This window comes from Capra hircus, chromosome 7 (assembly GCF_001704415.2).
Source record: "Capra hircus breed San Clemente chromosome 7, ASM170441v1, whole genome shotgun sequence".
Taxonomy (NCBI): Eukaryota; Metazoa; Chordata; class Mammalia; order Artiodactyla; family Bovidae; genus Capra; species Capra hircus.
Window position 1 is genome coordinate 64187903 of NC_030814.1, and position 17157 is coordinate 64205059.

General features: G+C 38.0%; 1 protein-coding gene across 1 annotated transcript; it reads right to left on the reverse strand.

Moving 5' to 3' along the window:
- C7H5orf24 (chromosome 7 C5orf24 homolog) lies at positions 1757 to 11834 on the reverse strand. Its single transcript, XM_018050372.1, has 2 exons — positions 11577 to 11834; positions 1757 to 6248 (listed from the first exon to the last, which is right to left on the reverse strand). The coding sequence occupies exon 2, from the start codon at positions 6243 to 6245 to the stop codon at positions 5679 to 5681; it is 567 nt and encodes a 188-aa protein (XP_017905861.1). The 5' UTR covers positions 6246 to 6248; positions 11577 to 11834; the 3' UTR covers positions 1757 to 5678.

Genomic DNA, 17157 nt, shown 5'->3' on the forward strand with positions numbered 1-17157 from the left:
GTGAAGCACTCCATATTTTTCAAGATCCCACAAAACTCGGGCACACACACTACTGCTGACCCAGCAGGCGTTTTGGAATATTTTTGTCAAAACACACTGACAGTATAGAGCTTCTTTATAAACTTAGGTTTTTTCTTAGTTTCAGAACTGTTTGATAAGACAAGAAAAATAGAAGCATGAATGTCAGCTGATGAGGACCTCAAACTTCCTGACCTTTTAAAATATTACTTAAGAGAATCCCAAGCTGCTAAGGATCTCCTCTATCGAAGATCTAGGTCATTAGTGGATTATGAAAATGCCAATAAAGCACTGGATAAAGCAAGAGCGAAAAATAAAGATGTTCTGCAGGCTGAAACATCCCAACAGTTATGTTGTCAGAAATTTGAAAAAATATCTGAATCTGCAAAACAAGAACTTATAGATTTTAAGACAAGAGTTGCTGCATTCAGAAAAAATTTAGTGGAACTGGCAGAGTTAGAACTGAAGCATGCAAAGGGTAATCTACAGTTGCTGCAGAACTGCCTGGCAGTGCTCAATGGAGACACATAAGCCACACTCTTGCCTTCCAGTTAAAAAGGGCTGCCTTCCTTCAGATTTTTTTTCTTAATGATGTTAGGCATTTACTGCTCACTGGAAACAAAAGAAACAGCTGACAGAGTGAGTATCCTCTCCTTCTTCTGAAAAATAATGGATCAGTGCCACCCACGGGTCTGCAGGCTGTGTGGTGGCACCTGCACCCTGGACAATTGCCCATCATTGCGCCCTCCTCCTCTTCAGAGGTCCAAAGCTCTGTCTTTTTTAAGTAGCCTCTATAACTGTGTTTATTTTATGAAGAGTATTCCTTTTGGCTGCCAATCTTACTTACCTTTAAATAATTTCTGAAGTTTAACCCCTTCAAAAATACATGGTTTAAACGAAGATAAGGATTGCCATTACCTTTTTTTCCTTTTTTAAAATTTTGTTAAAAAAAAAAAATTATACACGACCATAGTTCACTCTTGTATCCTGGTAAAGCATCTTAATCAGACTTATTTTAATTAATGAACATTTCTTAGAAGTTTTGGGACAGGCTTTATGTACTCTTTATAAGTATGATTTCTGAAGAAAAGCAAATGCAAATGTTTGCCTTAAACTTGTACACTAAACCAACTATTGTCAAATAAACAGTGATAACAGTGAAAAATAAATAAATAAATAAAAGGATCAAGCACATTTAAATTTAAGCCTTTAGGGACTTCTTGGCAGCCTAGTGGTTAAGACTCTGAGTTCCCAGAGTAGGGGGCATAGGTTCAATCCCTGGTCAGGGAACTAAGATCCTACACACTATATGGTGCAAACAAAAAAGAAAAAATTAAGCCTTTATTAGACCCATTAGTCTGAAGTATCTTGATAATTAGAAGGAGACTCACTTATAGGTTAGAAGTTTAAATTACAATTATATAAATAATTACTATTTTGAAAAAAAAATACAGAAAGGCAGATTTTAGGAATCACAACCCAAAGAAAATACAAAATTACCAATTATAAAAGAGTAATTAGCATTTACTTATTTTTTTATTTTTACTTTTTCAGCTGCGCTGCACAGCATGTGAGATCTTAGTTCCCTAACCAGGGATCAAACCCACACCCACTTGAACTAACCCACTCCCGCTCACAGTGGAAGCACAGAGTCTTAACCACTGGACTTCCCGGGTTTTACCATTTATAATTACCCTACTTGGAAGAAATACTCTAAGAAATAGAGTAGTAAACACAGTTGGTTTTGAAGTAATGACTTTATTAATAAATATACATCCGTATGATGATGTAGATACAAATCATGAACACTACTCCATTCCCATACACATAATTGCACACGAGTAGCTCAAGTTCATGGACATAAAAACATACACAGTATCTATTCAGACTTTTTACAGCAGAGGACAGCGTGCTTATATGTTAATCGGTAATTATTTTCTCCATAATTATCTGTGGAAAAATGAAACTGAAACTAAAAGAATCAAAGTGGTCTGATTACTATAAATCACATACTTGATTTACTGTAGCATTAAATTTTCCAAAATTAAATACATTATATGTGAGAGAACAGATTTATCTACTTGGGGAGAGTAAGGGGAGAAAGCAAAGGAAAGATTTAGATACATCCTAGAGTTTAACAGCATATAGTTAAGATATAATAAAGAGAAAAACATATTAAGTCAAAGGGAAAAAATGTTTCAAGCAACTGTTGTGAATTCTTATGTTTTACTATATACGGATCATAAAATTTTACTGCATATATAGACCATGACTGACAGAGTAGCAGTTATTGTTAACATCCCCTGAATTGTTCTTTTAAAGCTTCTTAGAATATAAAAGTTTGTTATTTTTTTTTCCATTTAGCTCATACATTGGCTTTTCCTACATTGTATGAGTCACCTTTAACCTAATAAATGGATCCAGATCATTCCTTTTGCTTCTTAATTTTAAAAAAAGTTACTTATTTCATGAAAAAATACATGTAAATTCACACAAACATCAGTTTGGAATTAATATTACCTTTACTACCTTAACAGATGCTTCTTTTAAAAAGTAAATAAAAAATATAAAGAAGTTTTTAGTATAACTGAAAACACTGATTTTTAAAACATCTCCAAATATTTAAAATTAATCAGATACCTATTTTTTTCCAATACAATGTGCTAATTTTTTTTAATATCCAGTGCAAAACTCCAAAGATAGTATCAAAATCATCCCACACTAAAGATTAGTTATGCAAAGTTATATCTGTCAAAAAATGAAAATTTCATCTGTATTAGCTCCTAATATATTGATATAAGAATAAATAAGGCATGTTAAAATATTTTTTAAAGAAAAAAGTAAAGCAAACTTACTTGAATAGCAGATCATTTTCTGACCAACAGTTTAAATATAGAATAGTGAAACCTATTTTGTGAATAACAGAATTACACAATATAAAATTAGCAATTTACCTTTCAAGGAACAAGTACACAGTGGAGGGGAAAAGCCAGTTTTCCCCAGCTGATTATATTAAAGTATAAGGAATTGTTTAACATGCTATTTCAGTGTTTATCATGACAAGAGACAGTGTTACAAAAGATGCACAACATAGTCTTTGTAGAGAAGTAAAAATATTTTCTATGTTAAGACTTCATTCATGTTATCACTTAGATGTCTTTCTCTTCAACATGGCACCAATAAACTGTTCACAAGGATAAAAGAAAATAGAATAAGATGCTCCTCAGCATACAGATCTAATACGCCAGGTAACTTCTCCTAAAACAGAAAATTCAGCTTTCTAAATGGGGTTATCCAATCACTTTTTTTTCCTGGAACATAGCTCCTGATATTAATAAAACACTGTTATGGACATAACTTCCTTTAGTTGATCTCACCATTCATTAACTTGTATATGAGATTCTTCATACAATTCATCTGCTTTATCTTCTGACACACAGCACAGCACCACTGAGTAGATGTGCTGGAGGATGGAGACCCAGGAGGGGAACAAATGTAGGAAAATGCAGGGAGAGAGGGCATGTTCAACAAAATCAGGAAAGAAAATAAAACTGAAAGGGAAACATCAAGTGGGCACACTCTGAAACACAATACACAATCACACCCTTGACTATGATACATGTAATTCTATGGGAGAACATTAAAGTTAACAACTGCTTTCAGGAATTCAAAGGAGGACTTCTAAGCAGCCAACTGCTAAAACGTCATCTTTGGAAACAACTGAATGACAAATACTGATAAAAGTGGATGGATGAACATATGAATAGAGATGTAAGCATCTGTGTGTCAGAAGTTATACTGTTCTAAGTAGATTCATATTAAAAGTTTTGTATTTTAAGCTTCTGCAAGAAGAAACTGTTATAGCAATTTAGCTGCCAGAATGTTACAACTAATTATGTAGTCATCCAACATTGCTCTCTATGGTTTGTGCAAAGCTAAAATTGTTGAGGTCACTGTCTTAGAAGCCAGTGCGCACACGGTCCCCACATAAAATGCAACACCTCTTACTGTAAAGAGCAGCATAAAGTCCAGCTCTTTGTGTCTGGCATGGCTGGAACACCTGAAGGCTTGCTGCTTTTTTCCTGATAAAACAGTTATGAAACATGACATCCATTTGCAACCAGTTTGCATTAACTGAGAGCAAACCCAAGCAACATAACATGCGCCCTCTGAAAATTAAAATTTTCAAAGATTAGAAATCTGGGGATCCTGCAAACCTACATTATAATTTCAAAGGCATTTAAGCTCACAAATACATACACAGTAACTTTAAAATTCAGTGGAATTTTTTTTTCCCAAATCCAAAGTTTATAATAATCTATTTTATTTAGATCAAACTCAGAATAAATAAAAATGTATATTAACGAAGACTGCTTTCAAAAAGAGGAACGAGAGATATCCCTCTGTCCCTTCTATACATGTCTGCCCAATGTTTTTTTTTCTTTCTTATCTTGCTTCTAAAGGAAAATCTGTTGGAAAAAAATTTATTTTGGATGAAGTGGTCTTATTAGAGCCACGATGAGATTTTTAATTAAACTAATCAACATATTTCTTACATGTTTCATGCATAGACTGATTCCTATTTCTTAATATTTGGGTTCTGACAGTCAGAAAACTGCATCTTATTTGTACCAGTTTTACAGTCTACCATTCAATTTTTGTCCTTTGGTAGATATAGACCTGAAACCACAGTAAGTGCTAATGCAATGGGACAATTTATCAGAAAAAATTTAAAAATATTTTTAACTAAATGAACATTATTAAACAGTGTTTTAAGCATAATGCTTTATAACTAAGTATATAAAAGGTAAAATGTATTAACTATAGCAACATGCAGACCTTAAGAATATTTCTTTTTCTATTATATTAAATATGCTATTCTCAGAATGCATTGTATTTCACCAAAAGTGTAATGTGCAGTTTTTATTAAAAAGTTTAATTTTTTTGTAAATATGAATTGTTTGTAGTGTTTGGTATACATGCTGTTAGGCAATTAAAAAATACACAACCTAAACATGGCTAAAAGGCAAATGCTAAAGAACTGTTAAAGAAATAATGGTTAAATCAATTAATGCCATGTAGATCAATAAATAAGAAACTGTTTAAACCTAGAACATTAAAAATAAGATTTTCAACATATGAAGTCTATGTAAATGCCAAAGCATATATCTGTGTCCTGTCTCATGAACATAAATGTTACCAAAAAATACCCTCCAGCCACTACCTCAAGTAATCCTGAATCATTAGTTTGCTTTGTTCCATCAGTTAAAAATACCTTTGATACTATCTTTATTATATTGTAAGCTAACTTCACAAACTAATAGGTATAATGGTTTCAAATATGTAGCACATAAAGCATTTAGAATGACAAAAAAATAGTAATGAAATGAGATACAACCATAACTCTAAAGGAAAAGCAAAAACGATTTAGATAGGTGTTACACTTGAACCTATGTACAAATACAAAGCCACTGCTTATGCCTTGAGTGCGTCTGTCAGCATATGACAGTTTCTGAGCAAAAGCAGAAAAAAAAAAAAAATCAAATGGGAAAACAAATTTGGAAAGCCCAGGCCATATCATGTATGTCGAAATAAAACCAAGAAGCTTTGGGATTATCCACGATCTTCCTTCTAAACCTGGCCCTCCTTTCCTGCCTCATTCATTCATTGGGTGGCTTGATTTCGCTGCTGGTTTCCTCCACCCCATGAACAGCTCTACCATGTATCATAGGGTAAGGAAAAGCAGCAGTCCCACAGCCATAGCCAAGATCGGCAAGACGGGATAGAGCTTTAATGCTACCTGGAGGTCTCCCTGGGCTGACTTTGTATCCTGCAGCTTTAGTTGTACCCAAAGGTCTGCCTGGGCTTGTTTTAAATCCAGCCGCTTTGGTGGTTCCCAGGGGTCTGCCTGTGCTGGTCCGGTATCCTGCTGATTTGGTGGTTCCTGAAGGCCGGCCACGCTTACCAGATCGGTTGAGATTTTTCTTTTTCTTTAGTTCATCTTTTATCTCTATGCTTCTGCCACCTGCAGTCTGCAAGTGTGTTTCATTTAATGGGTCTTGCCTCTGACAAACCATTGGTTTGTGGCTGACTGTGTGGCTGTATTTGTTTTGCTGGGAAGAATATATGTCAAACTGATCAGCAGCTCTCATGGCATCTTCATTGAGGCAGGAAGGTTTGCCAGGTCCACAAAAAGCTGGATTACTGCTGGCAACAGGATGCATCATTTTCTACCAAAAATAAAGGACAAATATGCATAAACACACATATAAAAATATATATCTGAATGACAGCATTTAGTGGGAAAACAGTCAGTCTCCCAACAACTATGCAGGCTCTCTAAAATTAGCTGACAGGCAGAACTCCAGACCACTTATAAACACACACACACACATCAGCAGATTCAAAGATACTTCTTTTTTCTCAATTTAATCACCGGTAGGCATAAAAGCCATGCAAGATAACTAACACCAGTACTGATTTAGTAGTCATAATGTTTTCTGCATAGGAATTAGAAAAGTGTGTATGCAAAATCTGTTATATTTTGTAGGTTTTTCTTTTCTAGATTAAGTCTGAAAAAAGATAATAAAGATAAGAACTGTTATTAACATACTTTTTTTTCTTTAGTTTCCTTAACATTCTTTGAATGTCTCCCTTTGGCTTTTCGTTTTATTTCCCACATGTATACTTCTGATCCAGCCAGTTTTCAAAGGTGGAGGCTTCTTCAGCATTATCATAATTTATTATTTATACAAAATCCTGAGTGTATGTTACACTGTATAAAGACAGAATGTGCCAAACAAAGAACACAATCTGTTGGCCGCAGGCACTGACTCTCTTCAAACTGTTCTATCCAAACAGGAGGCAGCACCAACATAAAGGGTAAACAAAGGTTTCCATTAGCTAAAATAAGTGAACATTTATAAAACAACTGAAGCTTATACTAAAAAATATGTGTAACAATCATAATAAAATACTTTTATCAAGACAAAATGCTGAATTGTCCCTTGGCCATAAATATGACATGAATCTTTTCCCCTTATAAGAGCTCTGTAACTAACAGTCCAATGACTCTATTTTGTCTGTGAAACATCCCTGTGAATTGTTTCTTATCTAAAGACTATGTAATATGACCACCACAATGACAAGTCAGCTCTCAATAGCCACGTCATTTAGAAACACAGAAAAAGAGAATCTATACAGACTACAATATTATATTTCAATGAGGTTAAAAAAAAAAGACATGGGTTCTAATTCATATTTAGAAAGAGTCACAAATGTCTATGAAGGTTCAGATATTTGCCTGTACCTTTCATAAATGTAAAACTGCACCAAAACCCCAGTTATGAAAATAGTTACTCCAAGAGGCTAAGAACATATAATCAATGTGAGCCAAAACCACTGCAAATTTACTTCAATCATAAACCTAAAAGGAAATGGGAATCAAGTCAAAGAACTGAATTCAGTTACATTACTAAATATTTGCTAAAAATCAACAGATATAGAGCCATTTTCCATCTAGCTTAAAAATCTTAACTATGAAGGAAAAACATCTACAATGAGAAGCTACTTGTTTATGGCAGAAGCCTTATAGATCTGAGAACATAAAACAAGACTGGAGCTAAACACAAATATCAAAAGGAGTAATTCCTCACTCATTCCCCAAGCATATAATGAGAATGAGGTTATTAATTATCATTTCATTTGCTCAAATTCTAATTTCAAATGAGAAATAAGAGATCATCAAGATATGTTCCAAATGTAATACTAGTAACCGAAAGTTATCAGTTTTTGAGATTTTCTATGTGGCAGGTAATAAGCTTGGTACTACATCTCAACTCTATCATCACTACAACTCAGCTTTATGAGGAACATACTATTAGCTCTATTTTAACTTCAAGCAACTTGCTAGGGTCACACATTAGGAAACAGTAAAGCCAAATACAAATTCAGATAAATTCTGAATCAACAGGGTTTCTTCACAAGCACAATGATTATTTGAGTCAGATAATTCTTTAGCTAGGGTGAAGGTGGGGGGTTGTCCTGTGCATTTTTTTTTTTTTTTTTTGTCCTGTGCATTTTAAAATGCTTAGCAGCATCCCTGCCCTCTACCCATCGCACTCCCTAGATGTCAGTTTCTGTACCCTCCTCTTTTCCCTTTCAATTTGTAACAACCAAAATATTCTCCAGACGTTGCCAAATATTCTCGGGGTGTGTGTGTGGGGGGGTGTGCAGGGGACAAAATCTACCACCCATCATGAGAATCACTCAGCTATACTAAAATGAAAACACAAAAGTCAATTCAAAATACTTCTGCTGAGGACTTTCCTAGTGGTCCAGTGATAAAGAATCTGCCTGCCAATGCAGGGGACAAGGGTTTGATCACTGGTCCAGGAAGATTCCAATGCCATGGGCATCACAGGTACTGAGCCTGTACCCTAGAGCCTGTGCTCAATGAGAAGTCTGGGCACTGCAACTAGAGAGTAGCCCCCTCTCTCGCCACAGCTAGAAAAAGCAACAAAGATCCAACGCAGCCAAAAATAAATAAATAAGGAAATACTCCTGTCAAAATTTTTATTCAACTCTTAAGCTACTACCTCTTCAAATATCCACAAAACCTTTCTATTGATAACATCTACAACACCTAAATCAAATAGATTTGTTTTCCAAACTGAAGAAAAGTCATCGTTGGAATTTGTGAAGAGACCAACCACATTCCTCTCCCCTACAAGTTATAAACTAAGAGAGAAATATACACAGGACTTAGATAGGAATCAAAATACTATTTTATTGCCAATAAAATTGGACTAGAGACCACATGCAAATACAAAGAGAAACACACTAGACCTCTGAGCAGACTAAGAGAAAAAGTGATCCCTTTCTTTTTTTCTGGTCATGCCTTGTGGCTTGGGCCACACAGCGAAAGCACAGAGTCTTAACCACTAGACTGCCAGGGAATTCCCAAGATGACTTCTTTTTCAATTTTATTATTCAGAAATCACCCTGCTGAAAAGCTCTAGTATAAACAGCCAGAAAGGTACCAGTCCTCTTCCACAGAAAGTACTGCCAGTAAAAGGAGAAAACGGTTTTTTTCCTACAATCTGTTGCAATGTTTTATAGCTCATGCCTTTTAAGTTCCTATCACTAACCAAAACCTTCCCTCTGGACCTACTTCCCTTAGCTTCATTTTCTCTTAATATATCAGAACATTCATCATCTATTATCACTATCAGGATATATAGTCTCAGTTTACATTATGTTTACGTTTTCAGAAGCAAGATTCTGCCATATATCCTTTACTCAGACACCAACACTGTTCAACTAACATTGAAGAAAAACACAACATTTAAACAGTAGGCAGACAAAAAAAAAATTTTCACCCATCTTCAACTCCTTTAATCTTCTCAGGAATGTATGCATTTGGTTTGTCTTATGCTTTTTTAATATTTATTTATTTATCTGGCTGCTCCTGGTCTTAGTTGTGGCATGTGAAGTCATAGTTGCTGCGCCATGTGGGATCTAGTCCCCAACCAGAGATGGAAGTTAGGTCCTCTGCTTTGGGAGCACAGAGTTCCAGCCACTGGACCACCAGGGAAGTCCCGGGGTGTATTATGTTAATTTACTTCTGATATACCTCATTTCTAATAGAGGGCCAACTCCATGCAAAACACTATTCTAAGAACCAGGACACAAAACAGACAGGAGTAAAGTTGTTTATCCCAGAAAAGACAAGATACTTACTTAAAAGATTTCTAAAGGCTAGTTTAGAAGGGCTCTATATTTTCCTTCCCCGCTAACACCAAAAAATCAGTACAATTCTCTCCTTACTCAATAATTAACAATCTGGAAAAGAAATTTACTATGACTGTTACCCGTGTAAACAGTTACCTAAAAAAAGGAAATAGAGTTAAAACCAATCTTTCTCTACTTTCAGGAGTCAACTTTTTAAGATGGGAGTCAGCATCATTAGATCCTTCTGTGCACAATCGTCATACACATAAGCATACACAGTGGTAGGTGCATGTTGAATTGATATGTCTGTACACAGTATGTACACATTCAAGCTTTAATTGTACACTTAACAATGCCTCCCTGGTCCCAGCTCAGGGCTCACCAGATAACTGTTCTTTCTTGACTCTTCGGATACTAGAGAGTTCACTGAAAGCAATGCAGGCCTCATTTCTTAAGAGAGTTAAAATAACTACTACTATAACTAATACATTTCTAGAAAGTTTGAACTGAATGAAATCCAATACAAAACCAGACTGTGAAGACTAGCAACGGTTAATAGTTTTTTTAAATAGTTCACTGACTATAAGGGAATCAACTAAGAGCTTCTATATATTTTAACATTGACTAAATCAGAATTCTCTTTTTTCAAATATCTGTTTGGCTGTTCCAGGTCTTAGTTGTGGCATACGCGAACTAATTCCCCGCCCAGGGATCGAACCGGGGTCGGTGAGTTGAGAGCATGGAGTCTTAGCCACGGGACCACCTAAATTTGAATTCCTAAAGCATATGCTAAAACTTGCCATCCCTGAAGTTGTTTTACTGTGCATTTAACCTCAGAAGTCTTTTCGTGAGCTGTTCTTTATGAAACAATTCATTTTCCTTCTCCTGAATGTAGCAGTCATTACTGCCAACATAAAAAACTACAACTATTTTTAGTAACTTCAGAACGTATTCACTTTTAAACATGGAGAAAATCGTCCTTTCAAGAAATCCAAGTTCCGCTCTCTTCTAAAGAGCAAACGCATAATTCTCAGAGGTTTATTTCATGCCATTTGGCTTGTAACAACCATAATCATACGCGATTTCATAATTCTAAATAAAAGTACATTTGTGAGCGACTCCACTCAGAAAATCTATTCAGCAAAGGCTAAAACAAATGCCAGCAGCCATGCACTCTGCCCCACCACGGAAAGTTTTGATACTAGAACAGAACATAAATAACGGCCTTCTTTGTCTTCCTTCTCCTCCTTAATTGTGCCCCACTGCGCAGCTTCCCCGGTGCCGGAATCCTTATTTGACAAGAGGCGTGTAGAAATATATTACCTGTTGTGCCCGAAAGCGATTTTATTAGTGTATCAGCAATAACAACTTTGTAAGAGATATACGCCCACACTAGAGAAAGGGCTGTGTAGCCTCCGATAATCAAAATTGATCGTCCGCCGTCGTGCACCCGGAGTTCGGCAAGCTGCACAAGTCACAGGCTACTCCATCTGGATGTCCATCTCGAAGTGGGCAGGCATTAATTTAAAGTGGCGGGGGGAGAAGTGATTCCGACCTCCCGAAGAAAAGAAAGGGCGACCCCTCCCCCCGCCGCAAGAGGAATTTCCCCCCAATAATGGCTTCAAGCCCAGGGAAGAGCAGGCTACAGACCGGGGCCCCTCCTCTCGTTCCGGGCTAGGCCAGAGCCCGTTCTCAGGCGCGGGTCGGAGAGCTCTTCCCACCAGCTGGCTAGGCCCTCATTCTGGCCCTCTCCTTGCCTTCTCCACGAGCACCCGCCGCCCACTCTGCCCCTGGCCCGGCCGACAAACCCCCGCGCGCCTACTTACCTCAGCCGCTCCTAGCCCGGCCCCTCAGCGTGCCCAGGGGCTGCCCATCGGCTGGAAACCTCACGCTGGCGCCGCTCCTTTCCCAGCCCGACGCCTCTATACTGCGCTGAGAGCCCGAGACGAAGGGAAAAGCAGGGAGGGCGTTGGCGGCGAAGCGGACGCTGGTTTCCAGCTCCCACCGCAGCCACCGCTCACAGACCTGCCCTGGACGCAGGAGGAAGAGGCCGCCACAGCCCCGCAGAGCGAAGTGCGGCGTGCGCGAGCTCGCGAGCACCGCGCACGCACACGCACGACGCGAGACCCAATCTCCCGCCGAGGGCCAGCACGCCAGCCTGGGGAAGAGTAGCCCAGGGAGCCAGGCTGCGCTTGCGCGGCAAGACGGCAGGAGGCGGGGCTTAGGCCGGAGCTACTTAGGCTCTGGTGCAGCTCGCGCTCTCCAAAGGCTAAAAACTTCGTGAAGTGGATTTTCATCGCACTTCCGTGATACGAAGGAGCCTGGTAGGCTGCAGTCCATGGGGTCGCTAAGAGTCAGACACAACTGAGCGACTTCACTTTCTCTTTTCACCTTCATGCATTGGAGAAGGAAATGGCAACCCACTCCAGTCTTCTTCCCTGGAGAATCCCAGGGACGGGGGAGCCTGGTGGGCTGCCGTCTATGGGGTCGCACAGAGTCGGACACGACTGAAGCGACTTAGCAGTAGCAGTCAGTGATACTGGATCTATTACTGACCCCATTTTTCAAATTAAGAGGACTAATAAATTGTGGAGCTAGGATTTGCACCCAGCACCCTTTGGCAAAAAGGTTGCCTTATTGTTCTAGGCGCTGCCCAAAGTACATTGACAGGACAAGCCTAAAAGTTACTTATGGATGGGCGCGGTGAGGTCTCCACCTGAAAATATTAATAAAATGGGGAATATTCAAATAATGAGGTGTTTGAGCTCTCAGAGCTAGGATCATGCAATAATTCTCATTTTGTGAGGCTAACTTTAAAGGTTAATAATGAAGTTTTTATGTCCATGATCTCCTCAGAATTACCATATTCTTCATTCCATCATGACAGGGAGGTAGTTTGCTGACAGGACAGGACAGGACAAGCAAACAGGACAGGTAGTTTGCTTACAAGATCTCCATTTATGTAGCTACTGCAAGATTTCTAACTTATGGGTCACCCCATACAACCCAATTTAGCAAACGGTATTAGTTTCCCCAGTTCTTCCCTCGGTTAATTCAAAGGTTAATCCCTCGGTTAATTAAACAAAGGTTAATCCCTCGGTTAATCCCTCGGTTAATTAAACAAAACAACAGCAACAACACAAACCAGGAGGCAAACCAAAAAGAGTACACAGAACAGGCAAGCTCAATCATTCTCTGGCAAGCAGGGTTCTGTAACAAGATTCTAACTCTCAATCTAATTAACCCTATAAAATACTAGAAATAACCCTATAAAATACTAGAAAACAGGACTGATCATACTAGTATTGTTCACATAGAAAAATACCAACATAGAAAACAACTAAAACATATACACGGATTTTAGGGCACATGAAGTAGCCTTCCAAAGACTTTTTAAAAACAAGTTTTCTCTAAGCAAGGTTTCTTTTTTTATTCTTGAAAGGGAGATATATAAGAATGCAATGTAGTGCTGCCATAACATGACTTTTCCAGATCCTTAATTTTTGTAATTTTAAGTTTCAACCAAAATAGCATTTGTACATAAAACCACTTAAGAAGAAAATTTGTCAATGGCCTGGTGGCCCAGTGTTAAGGACTCTTGCATTGCTGAGGCCCTCGGTTCAATCCCTGGTAGGGGAACTAAGCTCCCCACAAGTCGTGAGGTATGGTCAAAAGGAAATTTTCATACCAGTAAGGTCAAATGATTTGCAGGCCCAATGGAGAAGCAGACAGAGGAACAGAGGAAGTCAGAAATTCCCAGGTTTGGGACCTTGGACAGTGCGTGCACGTGCACGCCTGTGGGCGTATGTGCGCACGTGCATACGCATGCTCAGTCACAGCCCACCAGGCTCCTCGGGCCATGGGAGTTTTCAGGCAAGAATGCTGGAGCAGGAGGCCATCTTGTCCTTCAGGGGATCTTTCCCACCTAGGCAGATTGTCTCCTGCACTGGCAGACAATTCTTTACCATTGAGCTGCCTGGGAAGCCACGGTACCTTGGACAAGTCACTGCTTTTTCCAAACGCTTACATATGTGTGAAATGAAGATAATGTCAAAGTACTAAGAATATAGGCCAGACACAGTCCCTAACCTCAAGAAACTTACCTTCTGGTGTAGCAGACAAAAATGCAAATAATCAAAATACAGTGTTAAAAGCAATGATCTGGTATTTTCAGATAATTATCTCAAGTTGGTCTTAATGAGGTACTGTAGTACACATAACATGGTAGAATGTACAACTAGTGCTGAATATAGAGGCTTTTTCAAGGGCATTTATCCTCACTTCATTTGTAAAAAGAGCACACTTATAATTGTCACACTATTTGACTTATATCCAAACATTTCTTCTTCAAAAGTGTACACCTGTGAAATACAATTTGGACTCAATTCAACATTTTGCATTCCTTCTCCAAGAGCCTCAACCTGGCCCAGAACAGGCCAGTCATATAGGCAAACCATCATGATAAATGGTGACTGTATACACGCGAAAAGGCCAAAATAGGAATACTCAAATAGAGGGGGAACCGGCTGCCACTTAAAGATCTTTCAATTAAAGCAACGAGTCCTCTAAAATGCTATTCATTTGAACCAAAAGATATCTATAGGAAAAATGAATTTCATTTTCTAGATTTTAGTTTATCAGTAGTCACTGACTGTCCTTGCTAGTATACACTATACACCATATAGCAACACTGAAAGATACAGCAATAAAGAAAACTTCAGAAAATGCCCTCCCATACACCCATTGTAGTAAGAGTACTAATTATTCAGGCACTATTTTTATATGCTTTAATGATTTAAATGTATTATTTCATTTCATCCTCACAAAAATCCTGAAATAAGTATTACTGTAATCTTATGTGAAAAAAGACATTTTAAAGCATTTAAGCAACTTGCCAAAGGTTGTCCAAGTGTCCCCCATATGTGAATTTACTTATAATTATGTATATGAACCATTATACTAAACTGTAATATTGTACTTGATATGTAGTAACATAAAATCTACTCAAAAAATTCAAAGGATGAGATTTTAAAAATGAAATACAAACAAGAGGCTCCAGTATTTTCTCCTTGCTTTCCAATGGCTTACTGTGACCCACTTTGGAGACCACTGCTTTAGATAATAGCTAGTCAAAATCCAAGAACAAAGCAAAGTGAAGATTATCAGTGGCTTTCAAATCTGAGTATGTATCACAGAATCATTACCATCCCAGACACACTTATAAGAGCAACCCTAGACTTTTTTACAGTTACAGAGGAACTTGTGTTCTCTTTAAGGGCATCGCTCCCGTTTTTCCATGGAGCTTTCCAAATCTGAGATTTAGGCTGAGGGCTGGCTGGGGGATGGCAAGGATTCTTCCAGAAGTGTACAGTACAACTCTGGGAATCTCAGCTCCCAGAAGACTCCCTCAGGCAAAGGCATAGAAAGAAAACATTACCTTCAATATTACCTTGACATGGCTGGACATGGGCACCTGAGAACCTCCTAGAAATTCAGGAATAAAGGCCAAGGACACTTTTAACACTCAAGGGCTGCTGGAACTGCCAGGTGTTGATAGGCTGCAAAAAATCCACCTACTACCAAATGTCAAGTTCAAATGACATGCTTTTGCTGTGGACAAAGAACATTTTTCATACTGAATCCTCACATTTTCTTTACTCCATAATAAGCGAAATTGTGAAAACAGACTAATATCCAAAATGCATTATTTCCATATATTAAAGACAATTAGATTTTCTTAAATTCGACAACTCTAAGGTTTTACAGTAATCCTGGTGATATCTGAGAGAGTTAACTCTGAGTTCTAGTTTTCCAAAGGGGTTAGAACTTTTTTATTTCACATTTTTTTCCCTCCGAAAGAATTTGTCAATGCAAATTTAGAATTTCTTTCTAAAGGTTTGAGCTTCAACATCATGAACTTCTATAAGCTTATGCCATATCTGGAAGAGGACAAGGTCAAGAAAAATCATCATAACGAAATGCTTCACCTATCATGTGACTTGACAGTATGCACTTATATATCAGTTTGGCCATAAAGAACCAGAAAGGTGAGACCACTGATACTGCAGTGGGGACATGAAGAGAATTCGTTTATTTATACTTTTCTTTCCATATTTCTACTTGGACTCCTGCTCAAATTAAATTATAAGTTGATACAGAAGAAAAAGGACCTTCAAATATCTGCAACTGGTAATACTGCAGATACAGTAGGGAATCTTTACCCAGTAACAGAAACGCAGAGCTGGCCTAAGAGTACGGCACGTTTCAGTAAGTAACGTGTGAGATGCTGCTATATTCCAAGCCGAACGCCTCACTCCGGAGAGATTTTATTAAGGTTTCCTGGAAGTTACAACACCTAAACTGAGTACAACGTTAAGACATTCCCTCTACCTCTCAACACACATTCATTTGTTCTCTTTCTCTTTATATTTACACGTATGTCTTTTTAAAAGATTAACTTCTGTTTTTCATGCCGGAGCAGAAAGCATAAAAAAATGTCAATAGATTCTGATTCTTGTATAAAACTATGTACCAAAATGTGAAGAACTGGAAGCTCCAGATTCAATTCTAAGAGGAAAAGTATTCTCATGGATCACATTGGGCTAGCCACTCAGAATTTATGCCTGCTGTAAGAACTCAGCATCTGTCATCTATAAATGACCAAAATGGGGCTAAATAAATAAAACAGTTGTTTACCCTGAGCTTCATTTCAATTACCATTTTCCCCTCAACTTCTGTCTCAAACAAGTGCTAAGTTATCTGCCACTAAAGGATGTTAGCTGGTGGTTTTATAAAGTAAAGCAAGGCATCATAGGAAAAAGAGGTCACACAAAACCAAGTTATAACTTAAAGGCTTTGCTCTCTAGGCTGTGATTTTTAAGGTGCTGGTGAATTACTTGGAAGTGGACTCCACAGCTGGCTTCATGGGATTTATAAACCCAGGCATTCAAGAGCTGGTTCTGTGTAAACAAACAAAAACGTCTTTGCATGCAGGATCTGCCTCCTTCAAAAGAAGAACTGCAGTCACAGGTGCACCATGACTCCCAGCTGAACACCTTGGCACACCGACAAGGCTGGTAAGATACAAAATATATCAGATAATAAAGTGTCTAAAAGGAGTTGGAGAGAATCTAGACATTATCATTTCATTCTGTATTTCCACTGTTTAAGAATAAGCGTCACTGTGATAAAACACCAACTGGCACATGAACCCATTATTTCACCTACAGCCTATCTCATGCCAAATATAAACACCATCAAAGGTTAAGAGGCTTCCTTAGGAAGATATTTGTGGATAGAACTATGTATTTTGGGTCGTGAGAATTTTTTAATAGAGTATTACTTCTCTCACATGCCTAGCAATGTAAACAAAATTAGATATGCAGCAGAAAACATCAGCAAAGATAA